The 23422-nt window shown below is 41.4% G+C and overlaps 3 protein-coding genes across 6 annotated transcripts in view; 2 read left to right on the top strand and 1 right to left on the bottom strand.

Annotated features, from left to right (window-relative positions):
- Window positions 1-23422, top strand: part of LOC146606847 (protein NLRC3-like) — a 1106670-nt gene that overhangs the window by 425360 nt on the left and 657888 nt on the right. The window lies entirely within an intron of this gene.
- On the top strand, window positions 566-14534 carry LOC146606851 (uncharacterized). The gene is made up of 5 exons (XM_085349287.1): window positions 566-678; window positions 858-954; window positions 13239-13355; window positions 13646-13894; window positions 14318-14534. The coding sequence occupies exons 1-5, from the start codon at window positions 566-568 to the stop codon at window positions 14369-14371; spliced, it is 630 nt and encodes a 209-aa protein (XP_085205413.1). The 3' UTR covers window positions 14372-14534.
- LOC146606852 (NLR family CARD domain-containing protein 3-like) overlaps window positions 23254-23422 on the bottom strand; it is a 37020-nt gene continuing 36851 nt past the window's right edge. For both annotated transcript variants that reach the window (XM_085349238.1, XM_085349237.1), the window contains one exon: window positions 23254-23422. This exon is cut by the window's right edge and continues 382 nt beyond it. In XM_085349238.1, coding sequence (XP_085205364.1) covers window positions 23254-23422 — 169 coding nt within the window.

Here is a 23422-nt window from a genome sequence, read left to right on the forward strand (position 1 = left end):
TATTGCTGATTGTCAATAAAGTTGTTTTTTATAAGTTATGTTGTAAAGGAAGCTTGTGGCGAGGGAGGAGGGGCGACTAAAAGCAGGTTCATATAGTGGGAAAGTCCTCAGGTCATGTGAGGATATTTACTGATGCGTCAACACTGTCAGATAAAAGAACGGCTGCTGCATTTGTTCTCCCACAAATAAGTTTGGTGATGAGTAAAAGAATTACAGATGATGTGGCAGTTTATACTGGGAGCTGGTAGTGATGTTACTGGCTTGAACTGGGTGGAGGACGCACTAATATGGAGGTATGTGGTTTGCTGGGACTCTAGCAGCGTGCTAGTGAGTACAGGTGATATGTCTTCAGACTCTAGGCAACATATTGTTTTTGATATACTTCATTTACTGTATAGAATCAAACACAGAGGGATAGAAGTGGATTTCTTATGGCTCCCTGTGAATATCGGTGTTGATGCAATGAACAGGACGATAAGTTTAAAAAGGTGCAGCAAGAAGAAGTCGTGCAGGTTTGACTATAAAATACAGTGAAAGTGAGGTGAAGAGTATAATGAAGGTAAAGATGAAGGACGAGTGGCAGGCACACTGGGACAGAGACGGGAAAGGCAGATATTATTATACAGAAAACAGTCGTGTAGAAGAAGCTGCAGCAGAGACCAGGATGGAATCTGGAGAGTCAGAGTTGGTCACACAGGCTTGAATAGCACACTTAAAAAGGTAAACATGACACAGGAAGTGTGACTTCTGTGGACCAGAGGAGACGTTTGACGGGTTGTTAGCGTCGTCAGGATGCTGGATGGAAACGCTGTGCCTGATAGGATGATTACAGGCTGGACTTTGTCTTCCTGTTACAGATGGATCCAGGCCCTGGATGACTGCTGGACACACATGACCCACACTAGGCTGCCTTCATCCATCCTTTCCTCCTTCACTGAGACTCAGAGTCAGCATGTATGTATTTATCAGGGATTTGAATCCTTTCATTACAGAGTGAAGTTAAAGTAGACGTGTGAACACACTAATAAACACAAAGGGACACAACTACTACTCCATGATGGAAAGCTGAAGTATTACACAGCTTTATGAACCTCCTGTTATCCTGGTAGACGAGTACAGCAATAAATCTTTTACTTGAACATCTTCTGGCTGCAATAAGCTTTGAAATGTGACCATGAAGTTAGAGACACACTGACTGAAACCCACAGCTGTGACTGTGGATCACATCCACACACAGTGTAGCTGCTGTCTCTGTGTGAGCCTTTGTACTGCTGCTCGCAGCACCGTTATATCACTCAGCGCTCGCTGCTGTTATTGAATCCACTTTTTACTGTCCGTGCAATCAAGCTCCTCTGCAGAGCTAGAAAATATCTTCGAACCAGTTTATGTGTTAGGGGATCCTTTGCAGTTGTGACTGTTGCCTCTGTTTTTGTCCTTTGGTTCCTGGGAGCCTTTTACATTTCCATCAGCAACAAATATCTGAACAGGCTTTATTGTAGGAAATACAGGATTAAATAGTTGTCATTATTTATTAGATGTTGTTAAAGATGATCAGATGCTTGTTTAGTTTAATGCTGTGGCTTCAGTCAGCATCACTGTGCTGTATAGTTTTATTTTTCTGATCCTTCTGTTAAAGTTGCTGAATAAAAGCTGGTTGGTCTGCACCTCACCGCTGCCTCGAGCCTCCTTCTTTAAAGCAGCAGAGGCTCTTCATTCAGGTATCACAGCTCGAGTTGTTCTGCAGGAGACCCAGAGTACTGTCCTTGGTCCATAATGACATTAACTTTGATTCATGTCAACATGAAGCCTGAACGTCTGTGATGAACACACTATCAGCATCACTGACATATTTCATCATTTAAAATCACTTCCTGTCACTGTGGTGGTTACAGTGACATCATGCAGTTTGTGCTTTGACCTCCAGAGGGCGACAAATCAGCACAGACAGAGAGCTCCATTCAAACTTTGCTGCCATCAGGAATAATTCTTCAAATATAATCATCAGTGTTTGAGCAGCTATGATATCAGGGACAATCTAGACATGTGTGACAATACTGAACATGTCACATGACACACCTTAAACATCATGTGATCCACTCTCAGTCTGCACTTTCAGTCATGACTTCATGAATTTATGATCAGTTTACTCCTGAAATATTCAAATGCTGCAGGGTGAAGAACAACAAAGTGCTGACACATGTTTGTGTTTCAAACAGGAAAACCAGCAGAAATAAATCATCTTTGGACAACATGACAGAGATTAGTGAGTTTCCAAGTTGCACTTGAATGCAGCACAGACAGATTCTGATGTTCGTGGTTGTAAACGTGTCCTCAAACGCCGCTCTGACTCTTTCCTTCCTGCTCAAAGTTCCTCTTTTCTGAACTTGGTGTTTGTGCCTGACGCTGATCGTCTCCGTGTGGAGCTCCGTGTGAAGGTAACGTTAGCAGTGTGTAATGTTTCCTGGCTAACATCAGCTGTGTGCAGCTCAGTTCCAGCACAAATCTGCCGCTCCATAGTTCACGGTAACGGACTCATGAGGTCGACCGTTAAACGCTCTCCCGCCATTTTGTCTGTGTGCGCGGATGTGTACGTTTTTGTTACCACTGTCATCTCATCAATAGCCTATTTGTAAAAGATCTCTGTTCATAGTTTAGTTGGATTTTAAAACTCTGTAGTTGGACAGTTTTATTTTGGACTGATGCTAAAATTCTTGCTGATTGTTTCTGTCGAGGTTTTGTACTTGACATCCGCCATTTTGGATGTGATAAGCTGTAGAGAGTGCGTCCAAAAAGAGAAACCAGAAAGAGAACCTGTTTTATTAATAACCTCTTGCAAATAGAAGAATATGAAAAAAAACAACAACAAATAGGATAAAACCTTTAAATTACTTGAATTTTTAAAATCACCATCATCTGTTAACACAAATTTGATCATTTCAAATTTTTGTTTTCATTTTCTCTTCCCAGTTACTTCTTTCTCATTCTCTTCATTCTCCTTGTCACCTTACGTCTCACTCCTTAACTGAAGTTGTAGTTCTAACATAAGAAGTCCCACCAACGTCCTTTATTTAATCTCTGTGTTGTCACAGTTATTATCATCAGATCAGACATGAGACCCAGACAACAACATAAGTTTACAAGCTAACATCATGTCAGCTAACATTAGACGATAGCATCATAAACTTTAAATTACTTTGCCTCTGATCAACAGTTTGATTACATTCTCACATCACAGGTTTATTTGCTAAGTGTGAGTCCGCCCACATTAGATCCACTTTTCAGCAGGTGGAATAATTTGTAGTATATAGGTAATACATCAACAATGCTGCCGTGGCTAAGTTAGGAATATTTATAATGTCATTTCCAAAACTTGCATATGATCTGCAATTTGTAGCAGATCTACTGACTGTCACAGAGCAGCTGGAGCAGTCTCGAATGCAGGTCAGTGCACTGCTGCCCCCTGTGGCCAAGTGCCATAGCTACTGCTGGATGAACTCGTGACACATGTGCACCTGTTTCTATGAACACATTGAGTCTGAGTGGCTGCACTTACACTGGTGCATTCAACATATTGAAAGATGGCAGCAATGTGGATTGTCAAGACTCAAACCAACCGTTGAGCAAAGACAGCAGCATCACTTGTTTCTGTTTGTTATACAGCCAGATTTACTCGTGACACACATGTGCAGCTGCTTTATCACCTATTCTGAATTTGTTTCAAGCACAATACATTTGTTACACATGTTGGGATATTGTGTTTGTTTTAAATGTTATATACCTGTGTGGTATGTGACTTGTGTTGCCATGACGCCAGGTCTCTCTTGGAAATGAGATTTTTAATCTCAATGAGATTTTTTTTTACCTGGATAAATAAAGGACTAATTTGTAACTTTCAGTGTTTTCCGGTCTTCCAAAGGAAAAAAAACCTTCAACTACATGACATGCAGTTGTGTATTTGTTTTCACCTTATCATACACTTGAAGTTTTACAAATCACCACTTCTTTAGTGAATATCATTTCAGTCTCAGACAATCTCGTTTCTCTTACAGAGGTTGAATGCACCTTCTGCGGATGGCGGTACCACACAGTGTGCGTGGACTTCCCCTGCACAGAAGGCAACTACAAATGCTGTGAATGCTAAATAAACAGAAACAAATGATCCCTGTTGTCTTTGCTTGATGATTGGTTTGAGTCTTGACAATCCACATTGCTGGCGTTGCATCTTTCAATGGCAGCAATGGCAGGTATCAGTGCTCAAACCTTTTGTGTTTGTTTCCAACAAGTTGCCCACCTCGGGAAACAAAAATGTGTTCTTTTACTTGTCAGATGAACATATGAGACACTTTGACTCTTCAGTGCAGTGTGGAGCCTAACAAAGATCTGTTTTGTGTCCCAGCTGATCAGCAGGAGGAGGAGAGTCTGACGGAGCAGCAGAGGAACATTTTCAGCTACTTGGACTCAGCTCAGCCACTACAGAGGAAACAATGAGCTCAACACAGAAGGTGACAGACAGAGCAGGACCATATGACCAAAGATATTTATCACCATATACATTTGAACATTTGCCATAACGATGTAGCTGACGATAGAATTGACACCAGACAAAATACTTTACAGCTGCACAACTTTTTAAAAACCCATCAATGTATTTTGACTGAAACAAGCAGCTGTTGTTTATGTGCATTAAAGTTATATAAAAATGTAACAGTGCAAATGCAAATTCCTCGCTGACAGTTTAACCAAAAGGCGTTTCCAGTGGAAACTGGCCGACACATCCTGAGCATAACCATGTATAATATCCACTAAACTTCAGAAGAGGTTATACAGTCGTGGCCAAAAGGTTTGAGAATTGCATAAATATTGGAACCTGGAGAAGTTGCTGCTTAAGTTTTTATAATAGCATTTTGCCTGCACTCCAGAATGTTATGAGGAGTGATCAGATGAACTGCATCGTCCTTCTTTGCCATGAAAACGAACTTAATCCCCAAAACGCCTTACCACTGCATAGGGCTGCCACAAACGATTATTTTGATAGTCGACTAGTCACCGATTATTTTTGCGATTAGTTGACTAATCAGATCATCATCCATTGGACGTAAAACGTACAGCTTATTGCACCAGCAGCATCTGCTCTTATATAACTATCATTAGCTTACAGCTTTAAGTGTTTAAGGTATGTGCTAACTAAAAATAAAGACAAGATGGTAGTTTATTAAATTTTAATTAAATGTGCAGATTGTTTTGGTGAAGTTTAATAAACTCAGCCGAATTACTCAGGAACAAATAAAATACTGAAAAAAGCCAAACAATAACATTTTTAAGTTTATCTAAGTGACTTATAAATCATGTTTAACCTGAGTAGGGCGGTGGGTTTGAAAACGATCTGCCGGGAGTCCGGTGCTCTCATGGCCCCCGGCTAGCTATCGAGCTAGTGGGTAACAGACTTCTCCGAAAACGTCGGAGCGCTTTTGAAAATATGTGATGTCTTGATAAACTGAGCCGATATTTGAGGTTTACACAGCTACATTCTCGCCTGAAAATATGTTAAACGTTTATTTTGTGACCCAGAAAGAATAATAAGAGTAATATTAAAACTAACTAGCTGCCGCTATTGTTGGAAACTGCGCTGGGCCGCGGTATGAATTCTGGGACAGAGCTTCTTCTTCTTCGGGGTTTAACGGCAGCTGGCATCCTTGTACATGCAGTGCTGCCATCTTCTGTTTCAGTCCGTTATTACACTCTTAAATCCTGCTACTTATTCCTGCTTTTGGGATCTTACAAAGCTTCAAACGACGCGTCGACTATTAAATCAGTCGTCGACGATTTTGATAGTCGACGTAATCGTGACTAGTCGACTAATCGTGGCAGCCTTACCACTGCATTTCATTGCTGTCATCAAAGGACCTGCTGAGACCATTTCAGTGATCGTCTTCTTAACTCAGGTGAGAATGTTGGCGAGCACGAGGCTGGAGATCATCATGGCTGTATCCCGATTCAGGTTCTGCAGCTTTAAAGTCCTCAAGGACTCAAAGACCGCTAAGGCCGAAGTGCGAGGCTCGTAGGTTCGTGAAATGGGACGTCTAACCTCCGTCGCGCTGCCCAGGTTGCCTAGCAACCATGATACTAACAGTTATTTATATATATATATTTATATTATTTCTGAGAGTGTATCATGTAACACTATAGATCAACTTAGCTCAGAATATATAAAGCATATAAACAGTTACAGCAATATGATGCAACAAACACAGCAGCTACTGATCCAAAATACTCAAAGCTTCATAGAACTGAAACCAACATTTATTTTTAGCTCCATCCTGCTGCTGATACAGACTTTAGGTTTCTGAACATTAAACTTGTTGCTGCCTTTCATAGTGTGTAACTTGAAGGCCCTGAGTACTTTCTCCCACACTGAAAACACTGGGATGATCACATTATTTGAACATTACCTAATAAGACTGATTCAGCACAGACAGTTATGTTAAACTTTCCTAGCAGTCCTTCACAAACAGGGAACAGTCTGTCTATTCTCTCCATCTGTCAGCTGCTGCTGGCTCTTCCTCCTCCTCTTCCTCACACACTGCTGAGTTTGTCCTGGTGGATCATCAGGGCTGCAAAGCCTCACAGATGATGTGCAGCAGTGGGTCCCTCAGTCTGTCCTCACTCTGGACACTTGCAGTCGTCACACATGGAAATCAAATGTGTGATAAGCTGCAGGATTCAAACACAAGTGTAACTTATAAACACATGTTCATACTTTTATTCCACAATCAGAGAGAAAGAAACAGAGAGAGAGTGCAGGACAGACAGACAGGTGACAGTCTCAGGTGTACACACTGCTACACAACAGCAGCAGAGAAGCAGGATTTAGTGTTTGTGTTATTACGAGTGTAAACAAGAAGAGTTCCAGATGGTGCAGTGGACACATGTGTGACTGCTGTGATTAAAGCATCTTTCTTTCAGCTTAACGAGTGAACCGTCAGCTCGTTCAAACACACGTTAAAGTGCGTTTGGCTCGACACCACCGAACAGAGGCAGCAATATAACACAGCTAACATTAACAGTGCAGTGAATCCTGCTTGTGCCGTGATGTTCAGGACTGCAAACCGAGCAGCATCACTGACTTTCAGCTTGTTGTGTTTGTGGATATATGACTGACTTTAATTATCCACAAAATCATCACATCTCTGTCAGATTAAGGTCGACTATTGAACGGCGTATATTTTAAAGGCTTTAAAACCAAGTTAACGCTGAAAGTACAAACATCACTAATGTCACATAACTCTGCTGACAAGGCATAGCTATGGCTATGAAATGCTCTTTGTGTATCACTTCTTCATTATGAAAGATGTCATTAATGCACTAGTAATGTCTCATCTGGAGTATTGTTCAATCATTTGGTCAGCAGCTAATAAGACAGATCTTAACAGACTTCAGTTAGTCCAGAATAAGGCGTCCAGATTAGTGTGAAGATGTTCATACTATACTAATATTGATCAAATGCATAATAACCTTTCTTGGCTTCCTGTACAGGCTAAAATATTCTATGGCTTACTTGTAGTTCTAAAGAAAGCAATTCTGTTAAACACACCACATTTATTCTGCTCAGCTGCAGTATCCAGATGAAATACATCATCATATTACACAGTTTTCAACAAGCTGCAATTTAGTAAATGCTCGAGTTAAAAGTAACGTTTGTAAAACTGTTACATTTAGAGCAACTTTTAAGTGGAATAAGTTGCCTTAAAAAATTAGAGAATTATTCAAAACTTCAATGAACACTTAAAAGCCGATTTACAGAGCTTTTAGTTGTTGTAAATATTGTAAGACATGATTTGTTTTTGAAATTTGTGTAATGTGCCTCAATGTTATTGATATTATTATTATTATTATTGATTGCTTATATTTGAACAATTGTGAAACCTCACTGTGGATGTAAGAGTGAAATTATGTGGATATCTTGAATCCACTTTATTGTGTAATATTTTATGTGAGTATTTGACGGAAGACGAGCAACATCTGTTGTGGAAGCTAACGGGGTTCCTTTAGAATAAACAAACATAGGATTTATTATCACTGAATAATTCTGTATAAATCTATACAAATTATAGAAATATGTAATAGGAAACAACAAAATAATCTAAATTATAAAATAGTGTGTGTGTGTGTGTGTGTGTGTGTGTGTGTGTGTGTGTGTGTGTGTGTGTGTGTGTGTGTGTGTGTGTGTGTACAATCAGGAGGGATGGGCATGATTTTAGTGTTTGAACAGTCATGAATTATCTTTAACAGCAGGTTGGATGTAATGTGTTAGAACTACCAGCAGGTGGGGATAAGAGACCTTTAAGGTGTTTGGTGCCACGCTCCACCTTCAGGTTTAAAACTAGTGTTAATGGAGTTTGAAGGTTGAGTTTGTTCCACGACTGCATTTCACTCACTGCCTCTGTTTGTATCTCTGTCACTGCAGGACCAACATGGAGCCAGAAGTCAGCGCTCTCAGGAGGCCGACAAACCTCACAGAAGAAAGGGAGAGAAAAAACACACCTGTGACGAGTGTGGGAAGGGTTTTACTGTGAGGGCTAAACTAAAACAGCATCAGGTCATCCACACTGGAGAGAGACCGTTCAGCTGTGACTTGTGTGGAAAGTCTTTTTCCTGGAAGGGTTACCTAAAAACACACCAACTCATCCACAGTGGAGTTAAAGCGTACAGCTGTGATCAGTGTGGCAGAGCTTTTACTCAAAGTAGCAACTTACAGAGGCATCTAGTTACCCACTCTGGAATTAAGGCATACAGCTGTGACATCTGTGGAAAAACTTTCAGCCGGAGAGGGAACCGAAATACACACCTACGCATTCACACCAGACATGATGTGTACTGCTGTGAACAGTGTGGCAAAGAGTTTATAACTCACACAGACTTACAACAACACATGTTTACCCACACTGAGGAGAGACCTTATCAATGTGACCTGTGTGAGAAGACTTTTAAATCTCCACGTCACCTGAGACGACACCAACAGATCCACACCAGAAAGAGACTCTACAAGTGCAGCTACTGTGAGGTATGTATTTATATTGTTATCTTGTCATTTTAGCCTGACTGTTTGGAACAACTCTGCTCATTAAACTGTGTTAGCATGTTAGCAATTCTACTGCATGGAAAAGCAGCTCTGAGTGATTATTCAGATTTTCCTTTCAGTTATGATTTTAGTATTACTGTAGTATTATGGTGGTAGTATTGTAGTTATTGCAGCCCAGTAAACTGAGTGTGTTAACTGAAACAGTCAAATGTAGTTGGACGTCTGCAGAGATGCTCTTTATTTCAGGCGACGTTCAGGATACAAATGTTGAAGGACTGACTTACACTGTCTTTGTGTCTTTGTTTAGAAGCAGAGCGACACAGATGGATCCAGTTCTCAACCCTGTCATCACTGTGGTGGTGGGAAAGACTTTCATTGTGACCTCTGTGGAAAAACCTTCAGTCAGCAAATTACCCTAAAAGTACATCAACGTAGACACACTAGAGACAAACTGAAATACTGCAAAGAATGTGGGAGAAGCTTCACCACAACAAGTGAGTTAAAACAACATGAACTGATTCACAGTGGGGTTAAAAAGCACCTCTGTGATCAGTGTGGGTCATCCTTCACCACTGCAAGGGACCTTAAATTACACAAACGAGTCCACACAGGAGAGAAACCACACAAGTGCAGACACTGTGAGAGAAGCTTCTCACAGTCAGGTAATCGTAACATTCATGAACGTACACACATGGAAGGAAACTACAGCTGTGACCAGTGTGACAAGAGCTTCAGGAATCTCAGTTCATACTCTGCACACAAACGATCCCACGTTACTAATAAACTGTTTCACTGTTACCAATGTGCCCAAACATTCACCTCATTGTCTGCTCTGTGCAAACATCAGCGCGATCACTCAGGGCTGAAATCACTCCCATCACTGGATCACAGTGAATCTGAAGACACAGAAAGATCCTCTGGTTTCTGTGTCAGACTCAAAAAGCTTGAGATCAGGCTCCACAGAGTTCAGATAGAATCATTTAAACCTGTGTTGAACTGAACTGGTTGCTGGGCTGAACTTCTACATAATACAGATCTACATGGGATCTTCTTTTCTGTTGTTTTACTGAGTCAGTTTTGTCCTTTTTTCTCTGTCCTGGTTTTGCTCGTCTGTAAATGATTGAAACTCAGTCAAATAGTTCATTGTTCTCCAGCAAAACGTTTTGGAAACTCATGTTTAACCTTTAAAACTCTGACATGTTTTAGCACACAAGGCTTCATCGGGGAGTTCACTCATGATTGGACCATGAGAACAAAGGTTTTTAGTTCTTTCAAAGAGAGTCTTGGAGATGTTTGATGTTTCTGTTTTTCTGAAACCACCTGAAAGAAAAACTATTTTTCTTGCTTTATGTAGTGTGGAAGTTTTTAATGTTTCTTCATCTGTGATGTTCTTGAATGTGTTCACGTGAAGATGGTACAAATAAACTGTCCTTTCAGCTTTAGCTCCTAATTTATTCATTATTTATGGATGTAGCACAGCAGCCGTCTCTTGATTAACACATGGAGGGCTCGGGATCTGATGGTGTCGTCTCCCTAATTTGCCCACTCAGTAAATCTCACTCATGGCCAAGAAATTGAAATAAACCTTGTTTCCCTGCTGGATAGTGATCCACTGTAACTCTGCTCCTCCTTCCTGTTTAGGATTTCTGTGGCTGAAGTAAAATTCCCTCCATCCATCACTTATCCCAGCTAACCCAAAGTGAAATAAAGTTTTGCTGGTCTTAAAAAAGCATTACAATAATGGGCATTACCAATGCAAACTGAATGATACAGAAGATGAAAGAAGAGACTTTGATCAGTTAATAAAGCTCATGATCTGGATTCATTGTGGCTGCTACACAGATACTTCTGGGTCACTTCTCTCAGTTAGGAACCTTCCTCACCAAACTGACTGTTGGACCACACCCCTGGTTTCATGAGAAATTGTTTCAGCCATGATTTCTCTTCCTGTATTTCAGAGTAAAGACTGAAGTGACAAATGGAAGCATGTTTAAAAAACACAATGTGAGAGAGACGTTCAGGTCCTTAGAAGTTACCCTGGGTTTTTCTGTCACCCTGCTAGATGTTACACACCTTGTTATTGGACTGATTTCTACTGCTGGACTACTCCTGCGGAGAGTAACAATACTCTTACTAATTAGCTCCCTTTCACAGCTTTGGGGATATTTATTTTTGTGTTTGCAGCGCTGTGAGCCAGAACAGCGAGAGAAAAATCTGCAACAGCGACGAGCCGAATGCTTACGTGAATCGCAGCAGCTGCACATGTGCTACGCTGAATTAGAGGATATCTTTGCTCTGGATTTCTATTTCTACTTTTTCATTTCTATATGATTCTTCTTGCATCTAAACAAAGATGATTCAATTTGCTAAATGTTGATGGCTCTTCGTGCTCAGGTGTAAATGAGACGTAATATTTGCTCTTGGTTTGGTTCTCCTGTACAGAACCTTGCAGTACAACAGAAACCTAAAAACATTATTTGTAGTTGTTATTCTTAGTTGTTCTGCTGCCTAAATACCACAGGGTCTGATTATGAAGTTATTGAGCTGCACATACTTTACGACCTGCTTAAGTTCGAGGTCACAGCGTCTGTAGAGCAGCTGGAACATAATGAAGTCTACAAGGTTAAAGTTTTCTCTTCAGTTATTGTTCTTTCTGCTGCTTGGTTTGATGGATCTGAGAGCTTTTGTTTTTATTATTGTTATTATAATCATCATTAATATTTTACTCTCTAGAAGCTTTAAAATAGTGTTTGTGTTTGAAAAAATTGATTTAAGAATTGAACAGAAACATCTGTCCTTCTGAAAATCGCCCAAAGGCACGGAGACAAAGTCAAAGGATGCAACCTGTAACTTTCTCTTCCTTCATGTCAGGACCATCATCCATGATTTATATAAAATGCATATAGCAACAGTAGCACTTTAGTTTGGACTTTATGATTTCTGTAACTGGAAAATATTATTTTGTTTAAAGACAGAAGTGACCGCATAGTTGCAACATCAAAGGGAAATATTAATTAATTAGCATCAAGTATATTTGTTGCTTAAGCGTTTGCACTATAACTTAAGTAGGATTATAACTTTTAAGGAAGGAAAGATTTCAGATATTTAGTTCACTGTTTCAGTTATTTTATATGAAATTAAAACATTTACGTTGGTCAAATATGATGCTCTAAATCAAATAAAAGTTTGAAAATAAATGATGTATTTTTAAATGCTGCAACAAATGTTCACAAAAAGTAACTATAATTAAAACCAGTTAAACAAAATCAAATGTTTGAATCATGCTTAACCAAATGCCAGGCTGGAGAGCTGAACCTAAAGTATACGTAGAAAGATTTCAACATCTGAGCAGTTTTTAATGTTTTTATCACATATAAATGTCACAGCAGTGGGTCCTGGCCCAATGCTTTGTGTTTTTGCTTTTCTTTGACTCTTGTTTTTCTTGCTTTTTGTTCTTCTTATTTATCAGGCACTCAGTAATCTTAGTTCTCCCTCCCTCAGTGTTCATTTCAGCCTGTGTTTAGTTTCTGTTCCCGTGTCCCACGTTTCATCGTTTCATGTCGAGTCAGCCCTGTCTCTCTGTTTCCTGTGTCTCCCCAGTCAGCCCCGCCTCCCTCGGGCACTCATGTGTGATACAGAGTAATAAACCTGACTACATTTGCTACACTCTCTTTATTACCTGTTACTTTAAAATTCATACACTAATTATGTCTGCCCATCTCTCTAATGTGAAGGTCAAAGGTCAACATCCCAGTGACATAAGAATAATCCCAAAGGGGCAAAGGCAGCGGTTAATTTAGCACATTTAGCATTAAGGGTACAGCAAGGATATACTTTTACTTATTGCGGCAGGGGTGTGGTCTCTGGCCTGCTGCAGTGGAGGCTGGTGGCGGGACGTTGGACGGCACAGGTGAGGGTGATGGAGCTCATGACTCTCCCCTTTATAGTGACGGAGGAGACTGGCGTGGGGGAAGCGTGTAGTGGAGGAAGCCGAGGAGAGAGCTGGTTTCTGGCTACAAAGACGGCGTCAAACCAGAAAAGATTGCTCGTGGTCAAATAATGTGTCAATCACCTGTGAATCAAACTGTGTGTGGCTCAGTTCATGTCACAGTGTTGTTTAGTATATCTTCACTTGTCTCACTCTCCTTCTGTCCATCAGGACGATCCTCAGCGCTTACACAGATCCTCCATCGATGTTTTGGATCCAATCAGTGATCAGTTCTACGAGGAGGCCTGGATGTTCACCAGCGCTCGCTACACCTCCATCTACCAGAAGGTGAGTGTACTCCTTTGTACTCAGATTAACATTTTACTTCTTAAAATACATTTTCATATATGAGCTTTCTATTATTTCATGGGCCATTTAATCAATATTAAAATTACAAGCATATCAACAAAGGTGAAGCTGGTTTTTTCCACTTGCTGTCACACAGTCATGGAGGAATACAATAAATACATAATCAGTCATAGATCCTGAACAATGACATTAAAAGAAAGTCTGTGGCTCTAAAAACTAAACAGTATAAAGACATGCTCCAAGCTGCTGTTTCTCTCCTACTCCTCTAGGTTTTCCACTGTCGGCCATCCAGCGATGCTGGAGGGCTACCTGGCCAATGCTGGCCTACACAAAGAGGTCCCGGCTCGGAGGAGCTGAAGAAGATCCTTGCCTTCCTCGTCAGTTTCCTCTTCAGTTCCTATCCCAACAAAACCTTCTTGCACCTATTAGCTCCAAAGAGGCTATGGTGCCCGTGGAGGTCTGGACCTGAGGCCTGTGCTCATCACGTGGATAGAAAACACTCTGACACCATTCTGGAGGTCTGATGGGACTCTGACCAAAACACAGATGAAATAAAACTTGTGGCTGGAGCTTTTAAAATTACTTTTTCACCTCATAGATTAATGCTCATGATTGCATGTTAGCCAGACAGCATCTCCCCAAGGTGAAACTCTCAGGAGACATTTACTCTTAAACTGTAATCTGGTTGAGACTACTTGAGGAGATCTTAGTAGCGAGTATGTGGATTTAGTCTCTTCACCAACAGCAGACAGACCCATGCCAAGAAAGCAGACATGTTCTCAAAGAAAGCCGAGAGCAGAGATTGGAAAAAGCTAAAAAGAAAAAGCTGCAGCTCCAGACGACTATCTGCCTGTAAGGCTGAAAAAGTCCAGTTACGCTCTATTTTGGAAAAGCTCCCAGTTTTGGTAACCTGGACTTTTATTTCCCCTCTTCTGCTACAGATGTTGACTGTGACCTCAGAGGCCAACTGGACCACACAGCTGCAGCAGGAGTGAGGGAGAGGAGTCTTCATCCAGCTTCAAAGAAAACATCCAGGTAAAGTGACGTGGATCAGCGGATAAAGCCGTCTCCACTTTCAAAGGAGATCCTCTGAGAGAGAGACTCTCTGAGCCATTTTAGCCTCAAATTATAGGACTTTATAGTACAGCAACACTTTTAAAGGACAAAAATAAGATAAACTGTGACTGTAATACAAACAAAGTATTGCATGTGTTTTTAAAAGTGTTCCTCCGATGGGCAGGATATCACTATTAGACTGTCCCACCAGCCAACTTCAACAAGAGACCACAGCAGCATTCAGTGATCAGCACAGATGTTCCTCTAACACTCAGCATCTGATCCCTGTTGGTCTGTGTGCTTCTGCTTTTGCTCAGTTAGAAACCCTGCAGCAACCCGACCCAAAACTGTGTCTTCTTGTTGGCCTCAACGTTGAAGTGTCAAACGTCCAACATCTGGAAAGGAAACCACGCCAGTGTACTGTGATGTTTCACCAACATGTGGCAGACGCTGGTCCTGCCTTTCATGCTGACATCAGCAGAGAGCCCCGCCTACCTCAAAGCCTCCCCTGTCATGTATTGATCAGGATGATTATGAAGATGAGCGAGTGCAAATAAGACTGTAAAAGTCCACGAGCAGAATGTTTGGATGCTTTCTAATGATTCATGAATATCATGAGAGTGTTTGTGTGTTTTGTCTTTTCTTTGCTGATGTTTGTTACTAACAAAGACAATTTACGCTCTGTGTGTGTTTTCATCCTTACCAGCCGCACTCTAACTGCAATGAAGGAAACAAACTGTAGAAATGGTCGACTCAGTGACTTCATAAAATATTGAAGTGGTTCAGGTAGAGCCAGTTTTTAAATGACCATGAACACTGAGCGTATTGTATCTGTACAGCATGTTTTTCTATTAGACAGATTTGTAACAGAGGCCTTGCTCTCAGTAAGTTTGAAATCTTTTCTGATTTCTTTTGTAATCTCTGATCTTTGTGTATCCTGCTCAGTTTGCATGCTGCCTGTAGGAGTTTCTGTCTTTGTATTTGAAGAGAATTCATTGAATATACTCAGCTGCTTCCCTTTGGTGCCTCACACATCACTGAAGTTTTTCAGTGTCCAGTTATTTGTTTTTAATAGCTGTTTGAATTCTCTGTATGTTTGACCCTGTAGACTGTTTAATGGACTGCTCGTCTTCCTGTTTGTAACCACTGCCTGTTTAGGACTAAAGATTTGGATTTTTGACTTTAACACAGCCTCTGCGTGTCGTCCCTTTGTGTCCTCGTCCTCTGTGTCACAGATGTTTCCATGATAATAACACAGCTTTCCCACAGTGGCTTGCAGCAGCATTTATTCACAGCACATTTGAGAAAGGTTCAGATTAACTCGATGAGTTTATATTCAGAATGATTCTGACAGTGGGCCACTGTGAATTGTGATCTTTCATCAGGTCAATGTTTAAGTTCAGTATTTCAAAGCAGGAGCTATGAACAGTCATCATGTTGGCATTAGAATTATTATTATTAATCATTATTAATAATGTCGTTACTCATGTATAACTTTGATTAGTATACATGAATTTTATCAATAGTAAAAATAATGAATAATTCATGTATAACTTTCATTGTGTTTTGTATATTAATTATATTTAAATAGAGATGTTGACCCTGTCTCTACAGTAGCATCAGTGTAACAGACATTATTGGTCCAAGCTGTCATAAATGGGGAGCCTGATCCTTTATTATGAAAACATGACGAGTATTTTTCTTGTCAGTTGGGAAGAAGTTGGTCTTTTTTTCCTTCTTTTTGCTCAGTTTGTCTTTTCTTTGATAATTGAAACTCTGATCAAACCTACTCATGTTCACAGCATGTAAAAGCAGCTGACAGTCCGTGGCATTGTTGTTTGTAGAGGTGCAGTGTAGTGGGAGCATAAATCAAAAGAAAACAGTAACATTTATGTAATAAAACATCTGAATGAAAATGAACAGGCCCTTTATGAACTTCAAAGGGATCTGAAAACAACACTTTTTAAAAGAGTATCTTGGGGTGCAGGTGGTCAAAATAGAAAACTGAGCTGAGACTCTAAGTTCAATCCATCCATTCGTTTTTACTTAGGAGGAAGAAATGTCAGGCTAGTGCAGGCTGGTTAGGTGCATGTGGTTATCTTTACCTAAATGAGTTCACTTTGTGGCTGCCAGGTTGGGCAGAAGTACCTGTCCCCTGTTAGGCTTAGCAAGGTTCTCCAGGAGTTTCTCCATGGGTAGAGCTTCTAGCTCCTCCAGCACATCTGTGGCCGTGCAGGCTGCCACTTTCTTGGTTGCTCTTTTTACCCCACTGGTGGATGAGCTGCAATGGTCTCCATTTGTCCCATATGTGTTTACTTCTTCTTCTTCTTTTGCATATTAAACACATTATTCTGTTTCTATGTATTTGCTATGATTTGCTATTTGTTAAGTAACATTGCTTCACTCACTATGCCGGGTTTGTGTGTGGAAGCATTCAGTTGCTGGCAAATCAAACATTCTGCAAATGAAGCTGAATACTCAGTTACATGTTTCTTTACATTTTATTATGTTACAGATTAAGTCATTTGTTCTTACTTTGTTTGTCTTTTCAGTCTTCATGAGGGTCAGGTGTGGGGAAACGCCTGCCTGGCATTTCCTCATTTTAAAGTCCTGCAGATGTCACACATGACATCAGCAGGTCAAACCAAGTGGAGGGGTTTGTTTGTCCATAGAGATGCTTCCTTTTGTTTGTTTTAAGGTTTAAATGGATTTGTTGAATGTGTTTCTTTTCATCAATACTGCCATTTAGTTGTGTAAATGTGCATGTTAGAAGTGTGAAGAGGTTTTGTGTTTAGAAATGTATAGAAACCAATCATTTACTGACAGCATGTCTGATGGAAATAAGTGCAGATTATGTATGAAGTCTAACTGCACACAGTAACTGTGTTACAATAAGGACTTAACAGCGCCCTCTGCTGGAGTGTTTCAGTACTGCGTTAACTAGAATACACCACCTCCTCCTCACACCACCTGCTACAGCTCTACTCTTCTATGACTACAGTCATCCACAGCACTGATGTGAGGTCACATGGTTCATATGTAAGGAGCACAGCTGACCTCAGGTCAGTTTAATGACTGTGAGCAGCAGCTGTGTTATTGTCACTGTGACAGGGAGACACTCTCAGACACAGCGCTCATGTCAGCTTGTTCTCATGCAGGAGGATCAGGAGCTCCATGTTTGTCTTTCTGTTTGAATCATGATGTGTTTGTGCCATCAGAGTCTGTCATGAGTACTCAGGGTTTCACAGCAGCTCTTCTGGATGCTGACGAGGACTCCAACCTCATGTTTCACCTCTCTGAGCTTCTGATGTCTGTGAACACTCGTGTTTCTTCTCTGGGCTCATCTGGACAAAAACACCTTTCTGTGTTTGGCTGCAGCCTCATTCTGACTGACAGGAAGTGTGTTATCCATGAGCTGCACTTCTGTGAGGAAGTTTCCTGCTGTGTTTCCTGTCTGTGGACAAACACGAGTGTTCCAGCTGAGGACTTGGTTCCTTCCACCTGTCCATACAGGACATCACGCTGTCTGCAGCTCTGTAAATGCAGCTCCAGGTCCTTCCACGTGCTGCTCTGTATTTGTGCAGTTTGTAGTGTGTCCTGGGAAACGTAGCACACATGGTGTTCTTCTGCTGTTTCCTCCTTTCACTGAGTGTGAAACACTGACGCTGTGCTGTTGTTCACAGAGGGGAGCTGATTCTAGCTGCAGCTGGACTCTGTCATCTAACTGAATGTGTTGGTGCTGATCACGGGGCTCTGAGGGGGGAGCAGCAGGAGGACTCTGGATGCTGACGTCAGTGTATCTGTGGAAGCTCCCACAGCGTGTCTGTCATTCAATATTGTGCTGTATATTGTATCTATGCAAAGATGAACAGACTGTGTGTTCACTGGTCTCTGTGCTGCAGCTCTGATGTCATCATCACTCCCTCCTCCACCCTCAGCAGTCCCAGCATGCTGCTGTGGTGCACCCCACCCTCACTCTACACCTGAGCCACAGACCACACCCTCCACCTCAATATACACCACAGTTTTCTCTGCTGTGGAAATGAGATCAGGAGGAAATCATCATTATTATTATTTAATAAACGCTCACATTAATGTGGGCTTATTTGTTTCATATTAGAAACATTAGTTGAGTGTTTTTAGTATAAAATGGTCAAAGTCCCTCTTTTTGCTCCTCCCCTCACCTGTGGATGGACGGTGCTGTTACCGTGGTGACAGCTTGGATGTGTTTCAGTCCTGCCTGGTTATCACTGCAGGAATCTTTCACATTTATTACAGGTAATAACTCTGATTTTTCTGTGTATTATGAACCAAATGTATCCTGATACACACAGAGATGGATGAGCAGAGGTCACATGATGAAAGAACAAACATGGAGTCTTTGATTTATTTAGATATTTATTGATGAATGCAAACAAACCTGACACTGAACCATCGTCCAGCAGAACAAACCTGATCACATGACCTGCTGACCCAAACAGTGAAAAGCTCCATGGCAACAACAACAAACAGCCTCACATATGTTAACAGAGGCTGTTAGAAGCACAGAGTCTTTACAGTCTTTCTCCTGTTTGGACACAGATCTCTGCACATCTTCATCACAGTTACTCACAGACGTGCAGAGTGTGTGGATATCAAAGCTAAGTTTCCACCATGTTTGTAGTCTGTACTGGGACTCATGGAGCATCTCTCTATGAGCACTCAGTGCTTTAAACAGTGAGTCCCAGTTTAACCAGCAGCCTTCACACCACACATCACACAGACATGGAAACTTCAAACCTCAGACTGAAGACACCATCAGAAATAAACAGATTGTGATGAGGATGAAGAACTGGACCAGTTTGCTGTGGTTTCTTCTGTTCCTGTCAGAAATAAGAGTCTGGCAGCACTTTGCTCTCCTTCCACATGTTTAAGGAGGAAGTGAAGAAGAGCGAGTGAGTCGTCTTCCTCTGTGGGCCCAACATCAGGCAGCAGCCACGTATTTTTAAAAACCCAGCACACTGCTTCAGAAACACTGAGTCCAGGTGACCAGAGTCATGTGATCAGTGAGGTCTTCACTCAGGACGTCACTGCTTCAGGACCTGATTCAGAGGTTTATAAGGACGTGGATCATTGGTGCTGATGTTGTGTGAGAGCTGGTGAACCATGGGGAACATAAATAACAACCAGGCCATCAGCAGTTCTACCCCCAGCTCTAACACCTACATAATACACTATACATATAGTTATTGTTAAGGTTCAAATATTGAGGAAGGAGAGTACAAACAACCAGGTCCAGAAGAGCTTGGTCAAACAATTGATTTTAATGAACACACGCGTGGGGGGACCAGCGCCGTACGCAGACAGCGCTGATCTCCGACTAATCAAAGCATAAACAGATATTTTATACCATCGGGGTTTGAATTTAATGACGCCCCTTCAACGTCACACAGATACATACATACATACGTCAAATCAAAACCACAATGACTTTTAACACAGTTTGAAAAGAACATTATCTCTATCTTCATGGCAGATGTTTCCTGTCAACCTTTTGACTGCCGCTTCTCCAAAACCACAGACCATGCTCTGCAGTAAGATACCACTTCTGCACGCCCGCAGTTGCAAGCAAACATGATTAACCTCTCACCTATAACTGAATGTATCTACTATGTGTGTGTGTGTGTCACGACCTCACTTGGCACTCTGTGTCACCTCTCACCTACTAACGCTCGCAGTCAAACAGAGGCCACTCTCAAATGTGTCAGCAGTTTACTAAAACTATATATGTAGTATATTGAATAAATGTTTTAATCAAGAACCTCTACTAGAAGCTTAATAAAAGAATATAAAAGTATAAAAGATAATAATGAACAACCTGGTTATTCAAATAGCATCATCCAAACAGCTCCTCAGAATAAGCTGCACTTACACTCTGCTTTTAGTTTCACTTTTGCAAAAGCACGCTCTGCAAACCTGCAGTTTCCTGTCAAGACTTTGCACAGAGTGGACTCAGAATCAACAAAATCAGCCCATACACACTTAAGATTATAACAAGCATTCAAAAGCATTTAAGATCATAGATTCAACTCAACAGTTTAAAGTGGTTATAACTGCACCTGTAGTAAAGGCTAATTGGGTACCAAAATGTTTAAACATCTGAATGCAATATCAATGCTGTAGATTATATTATTAATGCAATGGTAATGATGATGATTATTAACAGTAGCAACAAAATAATTTCCCTGATCTCCACATTATATAGGTTATAGTATGTTATATATAAACGTAGCTGAAGCAGTTTCATTTGCAGCTTCACGCTGCACTTCATATGTTTGTCCACCAGATGGCAGCACAGAGGCCTGTGTTGGAAAGCTTTGAGTAATGAAGCGTTTTCAATCCAAGTTTCAGAAAGCTTCATGTGGTCATCAAGGAAGCAACCAGGAAATATCTGCTGTGTGTAAAAACAGCAACACAAGAATCCAGGATGAAGACAAGAAACTCAAAGCTCACAAAACAGGTGGAGCTAATTTTGTGACGTGTTTCTGTAAAAACACCACAGAAGTGAATCATCAAAGTTTCCATGTGAGCTGATGATGCTGCTGCAGAGTTTCTGTGAACCTCCTGTGACCCCGCCTCCTCATACAGAGACATCTGATTGCTCTTCAAACTGCATCACGTGGACAGATGTGATTGTGTGTTGTAGTATTGATCCCAATGCTGGTATCAGTCCTGGATCAATAACACTGGATGGATGCGTTCAGCATGGAGCCCTGAGCTGTGTTACAGACAAACATGGAAACTGACAGGTCTGTGTCATTCACAGTCTGTAACACTTCTAAACAACAGAGGCTGACCCAAGTGCCTCAGAGCCAGGCACGCTCACATCACAGCTCTCTAAATAAGCCAGTTTCAAAATAAGAGCTGAAAGCTGTGTTTGCTTGTGTTAGCTTATTATTGTGGAGACTAACATTCAGTGATCATGTGTTCAGACTCATAATGATTACTCTCAGAACCTCATCTTTGTATTTACTGTGTGTTGGATCAATAACTGAGATTCATGGTATCACACAGCTGTGCTGCTGCTGATGTCAGCACATCTGGAACAATACGAGGTATCTGCTACCAGACTGAGCAGGACGTGAGACCTGTGGACTGTTTAAAGCTGTCCCTCCACAGCTCACTCAGACCTGATCCACACCTCAGTGATATTCTCTGACTTCCTCAGTAGAGACAGAAACCATTCAGATCTGGGACCATCAGCTGACTGATGATGTCACACAGACTGTGTTTTTCAGGAACAGTGATTCTGATGTGAGCCTGCTAGCTGACAGCAGACCTGATGAAAGCACATGTTCACATCTGTGAGGACAGACTGGACTCTTTGACTGCACCTTGGTTCTCCTCAGAGCTCTGTACAGGAGCATGTCCACCCCCACTGAAGATCTCAGTCACTGTGAAACATAGAAAGCTGCTTGTGTGGCCTCTGCCTCACATGTAGATACAGCTACAGGTTTCTCTGTCAGTCAGACTGAAACAGTGTCCTGATGCTGCATCATTCAGCTCTGTGCCCCAGTCAGCATCACTGGGAGCTACCAGTGTTTCTGCCCTTTTCCTGTAACACTACACTCAGCACAGGCTCAGCTGGTATCCAGTGTTGGACTTTGGCTTCAGCTGCTGTGATAGATCCTCTAACATAGATCAGCTCTGCTACATGTTGTTAGATAAGTGCAGCTGCTGTCATGTCCTGATGTTTCTCTGGCTCAGCAGCTTCTCCATCAGAGGTTCACATGGAGCTGATCCAGTATCTCCAGTAACTGTGTTCTGTGCCTCACTGGTTCATCCTTCTGTCTGTGTGACGTCAGTCAGATGTTGAAGTTAAACTCTGTAATCTTCACTGTGTCACAGAGTTCAGTGAGTCCCGTTATTCACAGTATCAATCAGATCATCAGAGAACAGCTGATCAGCAATCAGTGGTGCCAACAGCGCCTCCTGTGGTGAGAGGATGCAATAATGCAATGTAGCATTTTTCCACTCAACACTTGCAGTCATGGAAACTGTCTGTTGGATCTGTGTGACGTTGCTTTCTTGGTCAGAGTTCCTCACAAATGTCCAGATGATTCTTCTAATGAGGCGTCGACCATGTTTGCAGCTCTTTGGAAGAAAACGTCGCCCTTTGCCATCCTTACTTTTCTTTGACTTCTTCAAATGCAGCTGAACTCCAGCTGGTATTTTCTTGGACTTTGCAGCTGTTTCTGGTCATCAGTTCATTCCTGCAAACCTCTGAAGCTGAACAACAATGATGCTGCATTGCTGGCTGATCCCAAAAGGTTGATTCTGTTCATCTGGACGTTTTCAGAAACGTTTGCTCACTGATCAGGTGACTTCTTCAGTCTCAGCTGACTGCAGCTTTACAAGCTTACAAACAGCACATTTGCACAATGACTGAAAGCAGCAGCACCTGATATATATGATACTAATATAATACATATACATATATAATCCATACTAATGATGAAGGAACTGAGCTCACAGTCCATTGTTCATTCAGTGAACTACTCAGTTTATTTTGGGCCTCAGAAATGCTCACTCTGTTTGTACATCACTGTCAGCAATAGACTCATTCTGCTGTGTGGACAGGAACACATGTGACATCACTTCCTGTTTGTTTGTGACTGAAGAAGTTTACAAGGAATCATTTAGAAGAGTTTCAAACATCAACTGATTGAATCCATGAATCTGAAAACGTGTTTGTGAGTGAAAGAGACAGACATGTACAGACTGAACTATCTGTTCAACAGTCAGAGTGTTTCTGTAACAGGAGACACTCTTTACACTCCACTCAGCACAGGGACACTGAGGCACCACGAGACCAGAGTCTAAACCCAGGATAAAGAGTTTGAGTGAATGTGGTGTTGAAGGTGTGGAGGTGGATCAGAGTGTCAGAGGAGACTCTGTAGAAGGACAGAGTGCCAGCAGGACAGTCCACATACACTGCTGCTCTGTTAGAG

The sequence above is a fragment of the Diplotaxodon limnothrissa genome, unplaced genomic scaffold (genome assembly GCF_057381915.1).
Source record: "Diplotaxodon limnothrissa isolate DT_005_m unplaced genomic scaffold, D_limnothrissa_male_GT1.1 unmapped_scaffold_4, whole genome shotgun sequence".
Classification (NCBI taxonomy): Eukaryota; Metazoa; Chordata; class Actinopteri; order Cichliformes; family Cichlidae; genus Diplotaxodon; species Diplotaxodon limnothrissa.